At 42.8% G+C, this 13,765-nt stretch overlaps 2 protein-coding genes across 7 annotated transcripts in view; one reads left to right on the top strand and one right to left on the bottom strand.

The window, feature by feature from the left end:
* Positions 1 to 1,586, top strand: part of LOC148893668 (unconventional myosin-VI-like) — a 54,244-nt gene extending 52,658 nt beyond the window's left edge. The window contains exon 34 of one of the 2 annotated variants that reach the window (XM_089004053.1): positions 20 to 1,586. The gene's annotated coding sequence lies outside the window, so the exon portion shown is untranslated. The remainder of the gene's footprint in view (positions 1 to 19) is intronic. The other variant, XM_089004054.1, reaches the window with a different exon arrangement.
* A 536-nt stretch (positions 1,587 to 2,122) lies between these two features.
* impg1b (interphotoreceptor matrix proteoglycan 1b) overlaps positions 2,123 to 13,765 on the bottom strand; it is a 34,385-nt gene continuing 22,742 nt past the window's right edge. For 4 of the 5 annotated variants that reach the window (XM_089004629.1, XM_089004630.1, XM_089004632.1 and 1 more), the window contains 6 exons: positions 12,007 to 12,226; positions 8,563 to 8,770; positions 7,037 to 7,222; positions 6,773 to 6,956; positions 4,774 to 4,857; positions 2,123 to 2,702 (listed from right to left, as the gene is read on the bottom strand). In XM_089004629.1, the coding sequence (XP_088860755.1) occupies positions 2,619 to 2,702; positions 4,774 to 4,857; positions 6,773 to 6,956; positions 7,037 to 7,222; positions 8,563 to 8,770; positions 12,007 to 12,226 (966 nt within the window). In that variant the 3' untranslated portion in view covers positions 2,123 to 2,618. The remainder of the gene's footprint in view (positions 2,703 to 4,773; positions 4,858 to 6,772; positions 6,957 to 7,036; positions 7,223 to 8,562; positions 8,771 to 12,006; positions 12,227 to 13,765) is intronic. The other variant, XM_089004633.1, reaches the window with a different exon arrangement.

Genomic DNA, 13,765 nt, shown 5'->3' with positions numbered 1-13,765 from the left:
CATTTTGTGTTGTTTATAGATGTTATGTTCACCACCTTTCAAGAGGCCTTAAAAATTCAACCTAACCCATAAAAGTCCAACCTGACACCTTCATGAGCGCTGCATGAATTGTTTTAATCATGCGTGCCAGCAGCTTGTGTTGTTACTTGAACCTTGAGACAACATGTTCATCGTTTCACCTCAGTCATTTTTTGTATCTGCACTCATCTGATATGCAGGACCTTTTGATTTTCATGTTTGCAGTGTGTTTATGTTTGTTTCTTCAAACGGACACACCATCTTTCATTCATCTTTGCATTCTGATTGTATTCGCATTGTGACCGTAGATAATAAAATATACTCCCCCCTATCCTTCATGCTACAATTTATTCTTCTTCCTGTAGCGATTGAGCTCATTAAAGTCAAAGTGTGAAGAATCGTGAGTTGCGCGGCGGTTACGAGCAAGTAACTCCTAACTGGATTTGACGTCCTAATGGGCATTGCGGCAAACGAGATTAACGTACGGATAATTCTAAACGAAGGCAAAAGGGTTGTATGGCTGCTATTCATTTGAGGATCGTATGCATGCACACTAGCTGATCGGCAGCGTTTAACTCAGATTAAAGGTTATCTGCGGACATTTGTTCTTCTACTTGCATATTTAGTGTGGCTGGACAAAATTAAACATGGTAAATTGTCTCATTAAAGCAATCATTTGTCACAAGTAATATTCTTCCAAATATTATTTATCGAGAGGGAAATGGTTGCTGTCTTGCAGTTATATGAGAAAAGGCATCTGTTGATTGAGGAAATAAAATCCTACTGGGGGGAGTGGTGGGGCTCTTTTTATTTGATGCAATGTGTTTGTTTCAAAGCATGATAAATGTTGAGGCATTTAAACAGTTTTCCGGTGTATAAGGTGTACCCAAAATCCTTGATTTTCTTCAAACGATCACACAATTTTTGGCCATGTTGTCTACTGAAACAAGTATGGTATTATCCAGTACTACATTTTCTACTGGGGGACGTTGGTAGCTGCTGACAGCATTTGCGACTTGTCTTGTGGCTCAATATTACTTCACAGATCAGGAACACATGCCTATATGGCGCAGTGTCATCTTTTTAAGTAAATCAAGGCTTTTCGGTGTGCCTTATACACCGGAAAGTACAGTACTCTAGAGGCATCTATTAGTTTTAGTGGACCGTTGTGAGGACAATTCGCTATACGAACAACATTTTAAATGTCTTTTTTTCTTACGCGTCATTTTATTTTCTCGGACCTCCGTTTTTATTATACCTCCGGTCAATGATGTCACATCCTGCTGGTCTTTACAAAAGCTCTTCCAAACAGCTCGGCCCCTTCTTCTCCCTCTTCTCCCCTCGTACTGCCTGCTCCACTGGGTGCAGGCACTTCCATTTTGTGCCGTCCGAAAGATTAAAGAATATTTTTGCTCTTACTTTTGATTCCTGATTCATTAATAATGACCCTAACATTTGGTGCTGTCAAGTCAGGAAATCAAAAACTGAATCATGAAAATGCCATTCAGCTCCCTTTTGATTTGCTGTGAAAATCTAAAAATCACAATAATGCTCCATACAACAACACTGTCAGTTCAGTGACGTGAACACCCTGATATGAAACAGCCCTTCGTCGTCTGTTTCCACAGTGTCGTGGTTGTCATGTTCGTCTCACACACGAAAGGTCCCCTCTCTTTTTGTTTGCTATGAAAAACGACCTCTAAAAAATGTTTTTTCTCATGACAGTCATCGATACTGTTCAGGCAAGTTGCTGTATGATCACATTTTGAAAATCTTTTTATTTCCTTGCATATTTTCTCGGATCTCCGTTTTTATTATACATCTGGTCAATGACGCCACAAACTGCCGGTCTTTACAAAGCTCTCCTAAACAGCTAGGCTCTCCTCTTCTCCCCTCGCCCCTTTAGCCATCTGCGCGAGCTGCCTGCACCACTGGGTTGCAGGCAGTTCCATTTTGTGCCATCCCAAAGATTAAATAATCTTTATGTTCTTACTTTTGATTCCTGCTTCATTACTAATGACCCAAACACCGTGATCCGCACAATCTATTAATGGAGATCAGATATATTCTGTTCCTTTAACTGCCGGAAAAAAAACGCAATACACTTTATGGAAAAACGTTTATTTTACAATAAATTGTGTACAAAAAAAGTTCAAATAAATGATGACACTTTGAAGCTTTGAAAAACTTAATGGTGACTTGCTTTTTTCCCTTGCTATCAACGAATACGTACATTCATTGTCTTATTTTTGGGTTGACCATGGCGCATAAAAAGAACATCTAAGTGAAATATCACCAAGCGTGTCACTTTGTAAATAATAAGGACCTCACTGTGAGGAAAGAACAGGCCAAATAAGCAATTTTCCTACCTTATATGATGTGTAATAAATAACACACAAACGTAATTCTGCACATGTTGGAATATCCATAGCGCTCTTGTCTAGCAAGACTCGGTCATCACTATGAACAATTCATGCCCTACCACCCTATGGGAGGTTTGGGGGATGGGGGTGTAGTGGCATCATAGACACAGAAGCATAAATCCTTCGCTTGGTTTGTTGCCATGGCAACCGAAGCACCCGGACGCCGCTGCCGCGCCATCACACCATGGTGGCCTCACTGCCTTCGCTGTCGGATGTCCACAGAAGAAAACACGTTCTGTATTCATTTGGCAGTCGCCACGTCTGAGAGAAGCCAGAAGAGACGAATAACATCAAAAGAAGGCCACGCCTCCATCATATCCAAAGTGTTTCCGCATTCACTCCAACTGTGCACAATGCACACCCCCTGATTAACCCCTGGAAAAGTTTTGTGGGATTCTCTGGACATTTCCATTTTCAAAGGCCATGTGGTCCCCAGAGAGTTTCCAAAGCATCAGAGGGTTTTCATTCTTAAAAGGTATCAGTCAGCAGAAAGGTACATCAGGTTTTTGATGTGTCATAGAACACCGTTTGTTGTTACTGAGAACTGGACTTCCCCACAAAATTCATCAAGGAACCGGCATTGAAGAAACTGCACGAAGTTCTTTTGGCAAGAATCTCTTGCATTTTGACAATTTAAGGAATTTTTGGTCATTTTTAGGGCTTCTCGGAAACACAGAGGAAACTGTACAGGCAGGCTGCAAGCAGGTACAAAGCAAATTGAAAATTTTGGGCATAATCTGATGAAACCATGTTTGACATGTAAAACCCTAATCTGGAGGGGGTTTTTTCAACATTGAACAAAATGACCTTCAGGACTTTGCTTGGGAAAAACCTTGGTTTACAAACAAAATGTTTGGACCATCTTTCAGTTTCATCAGTTTTATTTTTGGTGTATCTTTTTGTGACTCATTTACCACATTTCCCTGTTTATAAGGCTCACCCAAAAGTCTTAATTTTCTTCAAAAGATGATCCTGTGCTTTATAAAGTATGTGAAGTAATATTGAACCATAAATCAGTAGCCGCCAACTCCATTTCCTTCTGTCGAAGTAGTGTGTGGTGCATGCTGGGATATATAAAATGGCGTTTCATTTCCATAATCATTGAAAATTACTTTGCCCGGTTGAATTTTTCTCGATTTCACCATCATTTTCAGTTTTTAGCACAATGATTAGAAATGGGAAATTTTGTGGTTTCTTTTTTTTGCTTGTTTTTGTATTTAGTGTCTCGAGAAAAAGTAAATACGTATGTTTATTTAAAAAAAAAATAAAGCCAAAATATTTCATGAAAACCCCTCAGGAGTATAAAAATTTTAAAGAAGGAAGATTAGTAATCTCTGAAAATTATATTTAGGATTATATTGTGATAAAGTCGGATAAAACCCTGGAATATTTTTGTAATTTACTATATGGATGGGGTGAGTCCAGATTTTCACGTGTGATTATTCAGCATTTGACTATCTGACTGTTTTGTTAACATTTCCTTTAGCACAGCACCTAATAGATGCATAACGTAACCGCAGTCTCTACTATCGAACCTTATAATGTGGTGTGCCTTTTATACAGGTAATGTTTTAAAATATGTCATTCATTGAGAAGGTGTGCCTTATAATCCGCTGCGCCTTAAATACACTGTATGGGAAAAGTTTGGAAATACACCATTCATTGAAGGTGCTCATTATAACCCGGTGTTCCTTCTAGTGCTGATAATACGGTACTGAGAAATCATGTTTAAAAGCATTGAGGGCTGTCACCCACAATGAACATCCTGCAAAACTGATTTTTTTTATTCTGAATGAACACACCATGGCTAGGAAGACCACGTTAAGCATTGGGAGCTACCGGAATTTCTGGCAAGAACTGGCAGTGTTGTTCATGTGACAACAATCTCCCGGATATTTATCAATATGGTCGATGAGGTATGATAATGTCTAAGGTAGACTAAAAATGCACAAAATATACCTGAAGTGTTCTGTTTCAGTTTTGCAGTCTCCATCCCTAATGCCAGGCATCAACCTCATTAAAATCCCATAGGGAGATCTGAATCCAATTAGTCTTTTTTCTAAGCAGAGTGCAAATTCACAAAAGATTTTAGGAATGCATAATGCGCGAATAATTGGGTTTGTCTCAATCACACGTTTTACTTTTTTGTATTGCATCACAGAGCTATCTAATATTTCATGCAAAATGTGCTGAAATATTTACAGTCACACTTGAAGATAAAGTGCAAATTTAACCCGATGGGAGCAAAGCATTTTTTAATCATGACTCCATCTCATTCCCACTCCTTCTCAACTATCTTCGAGTGTCATTTGCCAGCCGGTAGTTTTCTCACCTCATTGTGAGGGATGCATTGATGGAAGTCCACCAGCTCCGATACTAACTTTTCGGATCTTGTGGTGTAGAGTTGTCTGGGGATCTGTAGGAAAGATACATACACACACACAAAGTGGACACCCACTGTGTTTACGACACGCTTCATTAATTTGTCATGCCAGCAGAGGCGCCTGGAGAGCACGTAAGCAGATGGAGAGTAAATAAAAAGTGACGAGCCCTACACTATACAACAAGCATTTTGACCTACAGCTATAACTACACAGCAGATGTCATCTTCTGAGGGTTTAGTACAGCAGATTTGGAAGTTTTGTGACATCGTAGGAGGCTCATCTTTGTTTTGTGTCCTCAGAGCATGTCCTTAAACAATTGACACAAGCACAGTAGAACCTCGAAAATCTTGATTGCTATTCTTCCAAATCGAACTCGTCTACAGCAAATTATGACCAACGATTGCTTTGCGGTGTTGATGCAAATGACTACCTTTTTTATTTTCAAGCACGTATTCAAGATTCTATTTTAGTATTAAGTTCAACCTGTTAAATGCTGTGTTACAACGATAGAGATGACGTTTTGGAAAATATCCACCGGTTGTTGAAAGCTGTATTTTATACATCTGACATAATATACGGGTATTGATATGTTACATATATTTGATTTTGTTGTTATTTGTAGGAGTAGTAGCAATAAATGGCAACTACATGACCATTTTTAAAGCATATATATATATATATATATATATATATATATATATATATATATATATATATATATATATATATATATATATATATATATATATACACAGTAAAGTCTCGTTATATCGATATTCAAGGGAGTCCGAAAAAATATCGCTATAACCGGGACTATCGATATATCCGACCCTGTTTGCATGTAATTTTCTCCGTGCGTGCATAGAAATAGTATCGATATAACCAGGACTATCGATATATCCGATATCGATATAACGAGACTTTACTGTGTATATATATATATATATATATATATATATATATATATAAACAGAATTAAGAATGTAGCAACATTGTTCCATTTAGTTTACTATTTAGCTGTTTTTGTTACAACAGACACCTTTGCCTATTTGGGGAATTTGAAGATTGCTGCCCTGCATTTGACATCTAAAACAGTTTAGAAGGGAAGAAAAAAAGTGCATTTTAGTGATTGTGATTAAAGTTCTTGATTAATGTTTCATCTCTGACTTATGGCTTTCAGAAATGAACGGCTGTCATGCATGACTTGCGGCAAGATGGCTTCCTGCCAAATGGCACCGTGCTGAACAACACAGACGGTTTATAATTCACAAGAATAATTACAGGGACACTTTTGTACAATGACGTGCAGCAGCTGAATGGCTCAGATTTCTGTCCCTACCCTCATCACACATTTGTCACTTTTGTTAAGGGAGAATGTATGGCTCCAGGGGAGAAAAAAAATCAAATGGCAGTCTTGGCTGTTTGAATAACATACTAGAGTCTAAATATGCGTGCAGAAAAAGTATCAGAAAGTGCAAATGTAGACATGGGAGAGCACATTTTCTCATTGAATCAACTATGCATGTTTTGACAGTTAGACCCTCGTTTTACTTCTGACGTTTTATGGCTTTCTAAAAAGGGCCACTGTAATGTATGTTCCTCTTCCTGTGAGACATCAGCGCTTCTTATGAATGCTCAGTGGAAAGACATCAGAGTGTCAAAGGTTAGCATTTACGCCCTTTCCGAACAATTATGGTTTGCCTTTACATTTGATATTTGGAGGGACCAATACCGTTTTTCATTGTACTTGCTCCGAGGTCTTGACCCTGCGATAGCTTATTTCTATTTCCATTATTTCCTTCACTAAAATCTATTTCAAAATCCACACCAATTGAAGGTTACGTAGTCACTGGTGGCTGAGAACGTGTTAGAGCAATGAGTCGGCTACTTAAGCGGTTAGTAGCGTGGTTGTTAGTCCAAGCGCTCGTGCTGCCCGCCGCCCTGTACCTCGATACTGAGATGTATGTTTTCAACTGAGGCAAACAGTTCCTGCTCGGACTGTTGAGAGCCGGATGAAGTCGAACTGGAAGGGCATGGTAGTGTCGACACTTGGCTTAAGATACCATCCTCATGTTCGTACACTGGATTGACTCTCAAAGTATTTTCAAAGTCATGGGGAGCAAAGCTGTGCCTAGTGAAGTAGGGGCAAGATGCTTGTAAAAAGCCTCACAATGCAAAAAAAAACAGAGCACAAACACGTTTGCGACTTACACCAAAGTCAGCGCCTTCCTCGTCGCCGTGCACTTCTTGTTAACGAACACCAGAATGCCGATGATGGCACATACGAGGCAGAGGCTCCCCACAAGGCAGGTGATAATGAGTGACGGGTCGAGTGGTAGTGACACCAGTTCGCTGCAGCGATCTCCATGGTAGTGCCAGTATTTGCCCACAGGGCATCTGAAAGATGGAAATCATTTAAATTGGTTCAAATCGGGCATATGTACAACAAACCACTTCTTGAATATTTTGCCCTTGACATAATGAATATCTCCACCCCGCCTGTGGCCTCTGAGGAAATTAGTTTGACACCTTTTCTAGAGCAATACTAAAATTATCGACAAACTGACGGAATTATTTGGTACATTAACTCATTGACTTCCACACTTGCAAAAATGTGTCGACTCCAGTGCCAGAGTTTTGTCATTTTCACTCAAATTCCATGACCCAGAGAATAGTGACTTTTAGGACTACATAAACAGTCAATGCCGCGTAAGAAACCTTGGATTGGATTGGATTGGATTGGATTGGATTGAATTTGCCTTTATTAGTCTCGCAGTGGAGAAATTTACATTTCACAGCAGCAAAGTTATGAAAGGAATGAAAGTAGATAAACAAAATGCAGAAGCTGCTGGAAACCTTAGACTCTCTTCTTTCATCCGACAGACAGTTCATTCCTAAATTAAATGGGTCTGGAGTAATATGTGGTGCAAGTGCGGGTGGCTGTACAAAAAGCAAATGCTGCCCCCTCATGGGAGGGAAAAACATTCTACATCAACATCTAAACCGCGCTTTATTGGTACCCCCGGCCCCTAGGAAAAAACGAAATCCCCTAAAATTCGGGAATGCCGCTCTACTTCATATTTTCAACTCCCAAATAAATTTGGGAATGGCAGTGAATGAGTTAAAACAAATCAGTTTGATCAAGTCAATTCATAGGCAACTTTTACCCAGATCACATCGTTTCTTATCCTGCTATTTTCTCAGCCAGCTTCGTGATATGGATGATGTGGAATGAATTTCAGTTCACCCCAGTGGATTGTCAAGCGTTCGTGGCTTGAATTTCTTGAGCCGTTAATTTGTTTGACAACCGAGTGTGAAGGTGTCTCCCAACGTTTGACGGGTACTGTCATTAAAACTGCTTTGCCTTGTCTTAATCTTAATATGAAAATTTTCATTGATTTAAACAGAATATTTTAATATTCTCTAATAATTATGCCAATAGTAGCTTTGTTTGTCAATACTGTATTTGTATATACGTCCTCTCTTATTGGTTGATCACCAGACCACAGTGTACTGAAATTCAGATAAGGCTGACTCCTGCAGTCCTGTGATCAGAGTGAGGATAAGTGGCTCAGAAAATGGATGCATGTTTTTACGTTGTTTTTTTGTCTGTCAACGGAGAACAATGTGTACATCCAGATGACAGTTGTCGACTCTCAGACATCTTCTAACACTGAACAAGTACAAGAAATACATTAGATGCAGTCATTTGCTGTTTTTTCTTCAAAATACTTTACCTGCATGTGGCTCCGTGGCCAGGAATGATTTCACACAAGCCTCCATTGAGGCAGTAGTCCGGCTGGAGGTCGCACGTGCTCTGACAGGGAAGGCCATCCACAGCACTGTAGCCCGGGTCGCACAGACACTCAGCCTCGTTCCAACTGTTCTCCATGCAGTGTGAGAACTCATTACAGGCTAGGAACTTGCACGGGTCCGCTTCGTCAGCTGTGGGGATGGGGGAGGGGGGATTCACATGAGAGTGCCGTGGACAGTCAGCCAGCTAACCGCCATCTCTACGTACGGGGGAGAAATGAAAGGGCGCTTTGATCGATGAGTGGCAAAGCGGCGACTTTTAATAAGATATACAGTCGGGACCTCGTGCGTGCAAACAAGATGCCTCACGTTTCTGCTGCAGTGCGAGAAGGAGAGACGATCGGCGACGTTGACCTTGTGGCATGAATAAGCATATGTTTAGTGAGTCCAGAACTCACTAAACTTCATTAGAGAAGAACAAGTCAAGCTCCATAAATTCTGTATCACTATTCATGATCGCGCCTTTGAATGTGAAGTCAGTACGAGAGACAGGGGGAACTTTTCCTCCGATAAACCACCAAACACCAGTGTGTAAGCACATATGCCTCTCAATTGTCAGTTTTAATGATTCACATCTTGGGTAAGGCTTTCGTGTGTGGAGTTTGCGTTTCATTCCGACTTTTTCCCACATTCCAAATTTTGCATTCTTGGTTCATCATATACTTTGTATATATCTTGTAATTTCATGTTAACCAGCCCGGCGTGTATTCCACCTCTTGCCTCAGTCATCTGTGAAAAGCTCCAGGTAGGTGGACGGAAGGACGGATGGACGGATGGACGGATGGACGGATGGAAGGTGTCACATCCTCGTCTGCTCCAGGAGCGTGCCCCTCCCCTCCTGTCTCATCACCCCTCCTGCACGAGTGGCACGTTGCGGGAGGGCATAATGAGGAATTGGCGGTGTTCAACATGGTTACCCTCTCCCTGCCACACCCCTCACATCGAGGTTGAGAGGAGAGTTCAGTATGCAACCGCAAGGGTTGCCCGGCGGATCGTTTGTTTGTCCCCCCCACTCTACGCACCAAAGTGCTACTCTGGGGACACACTTCCAGGGTAGCCTGTCACCCGGGGGACAACAGTACGAGCCAGCTCATCGCCCAACGCTTGTGGTGGCCCGAGTACAGAAAAGATGTCACGGAATTCGTGAAGGCATGCCCCGCCTGTGCTCTTGGGAAAGTCTCCCACCAACCCCCGGCGGGACTTCTCCAGCTGCTACCTATTCCCTCCCGACCCTGGTCCCATATCTCCGTCGACTTTATTACAGGCCTCCCCCCTTCCCGTGGAGAGACGGTTGTCCTCACCGTGGTGGACCGCTTCTCGAAGTCGGCCCACTTCATCCCGTTAACCAGGTTGCCGTCCGCCATCGAGACGACTCAACTCCTGGTTAACCACGTCGTCCGTGTCCACGGGATTCCGGCGGACATCGTGTCGGACCGGGGACCGCAGTTCGTGTCCAAGGTATGGAAACGTTTCTGTCGGTCCCTAGGGGCGTCGGCGAGCGTGTCGTCTGGCTACCATCCCCAGACCAATGGCCAGACGGAGAGAAAGAATCAGGACCTGGAGGCGGCTCTCCGGTGTGTGTGCCTTCACAGTCCCGCGTCGTGGGCCCTCCACTTGCCATGGGTGGAGTACGCCCACAACACCCTGGTCTCCACAGCCACAGGTCGGTCCCCGTTCATGTCCGCCTGTGGTTATCAGCCACCTCTGTTCCCCACCCAGGAGGGCCAGGTGGAGGTCACATGCATCGAACACCACCTGAGACGGGCCCATCGAGTGTGGAAGGAGACCAGAGCCGCCTTGTCGCGCACGGCGTTCCCGAACCAACTGGTCGCGGATGGTCGTTGCCGCCAGGCACCCAATTACCAGGTCAGGCAGGAGGTGTGGCTTTCCACGAGGGACATCCGGTTGGCCGGGACATCGGCCAAACTGGGTCCACGGTTCGCTGGTCCCTTCCCCATCGAGGCCATCTTCAGCCCGGTCTCGGTGAAGCTCCGGCTGCCACCCACGATGAGGATCCACCCGGTCTTCCACGTCTCCCTTCTCAAGCCTGTGGAGACCAGCACCCTGGCTCCGACATCCCCCCCCCCCCCCCCCCCCCGGAAGGTGGACGGCGGTCCCATCTACACCGTGCGGGAGATATTGGACTCTAGGCGCATGGGCAGGGGAGTGCAGTACCTGGTCAATTGGGAGGGCTAGACTAGATGGACAGATGGACGGGTAGGCGGGCAGGGTGGATGGTTGGATGGATGGATGGATGGATGGATGGATGATAGATAGATAGATAGATAGATAGATAGATAGATAGATAGATAGATAGATAGATAGATATTTACAGTATCCATAAAAATGGATGGATACTGTACATAAATAGATGGATGGATTGGATTTCCCTTTATTAGTCTCGCAGTGGAGAAATTTACATTTCACAGCAGCAAATTTATGCAAGACGTTATGGATACTGTTCATAAATAGATGGATGGACATACATAAATACATAAATAATACATAAATAAAATACAAATTTTGAAAATGCAAATTAAGTACCCCGACATAATCTGCCACCCTCGCACCAGCCTTGTTTTGTCAACGATCACATAAATAATTTCGTTCAAGACAAAAATGAGACGACGATGAGTTTAACATCCTCTTGATGACTAAAATATGACGTGAGTTTTCGTTGATGAAATAGGACGAAATTGTGAGCGTGTTGTGCATGACATCTCTTCCAATTGTGCATTTAACCTATCTGTCAAAAAATAAAAAATACCAGCAAAGCTGCCGCATCCTATCCTTATTTAGTCACACCCTCCACCTGGCCAGCACACACGGCACATGTCCTCTGCAGCACCATACAACCCCTCAGCAGTCCATAGTCACACACTCATAAATACGCGTTTGCTTGATGAACCATGAAAAGATAGATTAACCCACTCAGCAGAAAAAACAGCACAATGCATTGTACACAGTAGGACAGTAAGAGTAAATGTGGCCCGAAACGAGGTGGAAAAAATACTAATTATTTTCGCAGGGGAGTCGCAAATAACCCTGTTAACACATCCTAAAACCATCACAAATAGGAATGACTAAAATGTGACCAAGAAGCATTTTTGACCAAAAGACGAACACTAAATCTAAAATGGCAGCCAAAAAACATTCTCACGGAGTAAGGGCCACCGGAAAGTTACAATCAATTAGCCTCAGACACCAGGTATACAGGTCGGCACAAAATTGGATGTCCACGTTTTTACAGTGTCCCGGACTTAGAGTCTCACTCGTTTTTGTGGGTGTGCATTTCAAAGTATAAAGAAAGCAATAAAAAGTTCTTTTCAGGGAGTGTCGAAGATATTCTATCAGCAAGGACACCTCACCTTGTTCTATCTCCAGGGAGCGACTATCAATCTCGATGTCGAGACGCTTGGACGCGGCACCACAGAAGTCTTCGAGCACGCAGTGCACGGCCTCTGTCACGTTGTATGGCACTTCCTTGTCCAGCTTCAGCCTGCTGTTCACCACCACGCTGCCGTTGCGGAAGTTTAGGATTTCCAGCTGCTTGAATCCGGTCAGATTGGACTCGAGGTAGGGCAAAAGCTGCGGGGAGTGTGGGAGAGGCAAATTCATTTTTGATGGGTTTGCCCTGACAAAAGTAGAACGGTGAATTGATTTGCTAAGCTTTCTATATGGTTACAAACTCAGTTAGTACTTTAGAAAAATTGAAAAGGAAGCAGTGAAGTCAGGATTTAAAGGTAAGATAAGATAATTAAAGGTAAGTGGGAATTATGTAATGATGCTGGGAAAGCAAGCTGCATTCAACATCTACACCTAACCTCAGAAGGAGAGCACAGAAACAGGATCCACTTAATATCGTCTTGTATCGTCCGATCCAGAAACTAATCAGGTCACATTTTACTGTGTGATCACTATGAATAGTTTGTGGTTTAATTTTTAATGTGAGCATGAAATCCCGCCGTGACAGCACTTGGCATAATAAGATCGAGAGACAAAATTAGGGTTTGTGTTCGTCGCGTGGCACAGAAGGCACGAATTGTCGTCAACCGATAGAGAGAGAGAGAGGGAGCGGGATCAACCGCTTAGTAAAAGACAAGCATAAAAATCAAGGCCAAACATGCAAAAACAAGAACCTAACTCACATAGACCGGAGACCACAAATGCCGATTTCATTTAAAGCCTGTAACTGTTCTACGGAGAAGGGGAGAAAACAACTGAGTAAAACTAAAGAGACTTATGGTGCTGGTGATATTTAGCCAAGGAAGTCAACCAGCTCAAATAATGGCCCTGCATCAATAGGCATCGATCGCACTCCCACTCCCCCCAAGCCACTCCATGTCGTGCTGCACACAAAGGCAAACACCAAACGAAGAAGATTAGGCTTTAGTTGGATGGGCTGCAAAGTGGGAGATAAGAAGGACTTAAGAAGCTCGGCTCTGATGGAGTTACTTCACATCTCACAAGCCGACACGTTAGTGACAACCATTTCTCTTCGGCTAATAGTGGCCACCAGGAGTGGCTAGGTTGTTATCTACTATTTTCGGCTATTCGTCCCTGAGCGTCAATGTCAAATGATCCGTGAACAATGGATTAGAGACCAATCAGTGCCTTTGCCGGCGTTGCACGCAAAAGGTCGACATGGTCGTTTTTCATTGCAAGACCGCACAGCATCCGTGTCCCGTTTAGGCAGGTGATACTACTGCTAATTGTATCTACTGGTTCCCAGTGAAACATCCCTTCTGTGGTGTCACGTATTAAAACATCATCACAAATCGGAACCTGTCCTTGATTATTTCCAACCTCCATGTCCAGTTTTTAGTGGTTGCTTCACAAACCAGTAGATACAAGAGTACAGAAATAGAGTAGTTAAAAACATCAAAAAAGGGTACCATATATACAAAAGTATATATGACAATCATTGGGTATGCAGCATCACTAATGGGAGGATGGGGGAGTCGTGTGGCTAAACCATTTAAATGGGCTGTTTTATGTCGCATTCAAATGTGCCCTTCTTTTTCCCCCGCTCGCCCATTTAAAGGACCATTCACATGGAATATTATTGATTAAAGGCAGTCAACACTTACCATATCAAAGGTCTGACCACGTTATTGTTTGCACTTC

This window comes from Hippocampus bargibanti, linkage group LG09, assembly GCF_051943395.1.
Source record: "Hippocampus bargibanti isolate YZ-2025 linkage group LG09, ASM5194339v1, whole genome shotgun sequence".
NCBI lineage: Eukaryota > Metazoa > Chordata > Actinopteri > Syngnathiformes > Syngnathidae > Hippocampus > Hippocampus bargibanti.
This window is presented reverse-complemented; position numbering and strand designations above follow the sequence as displayed.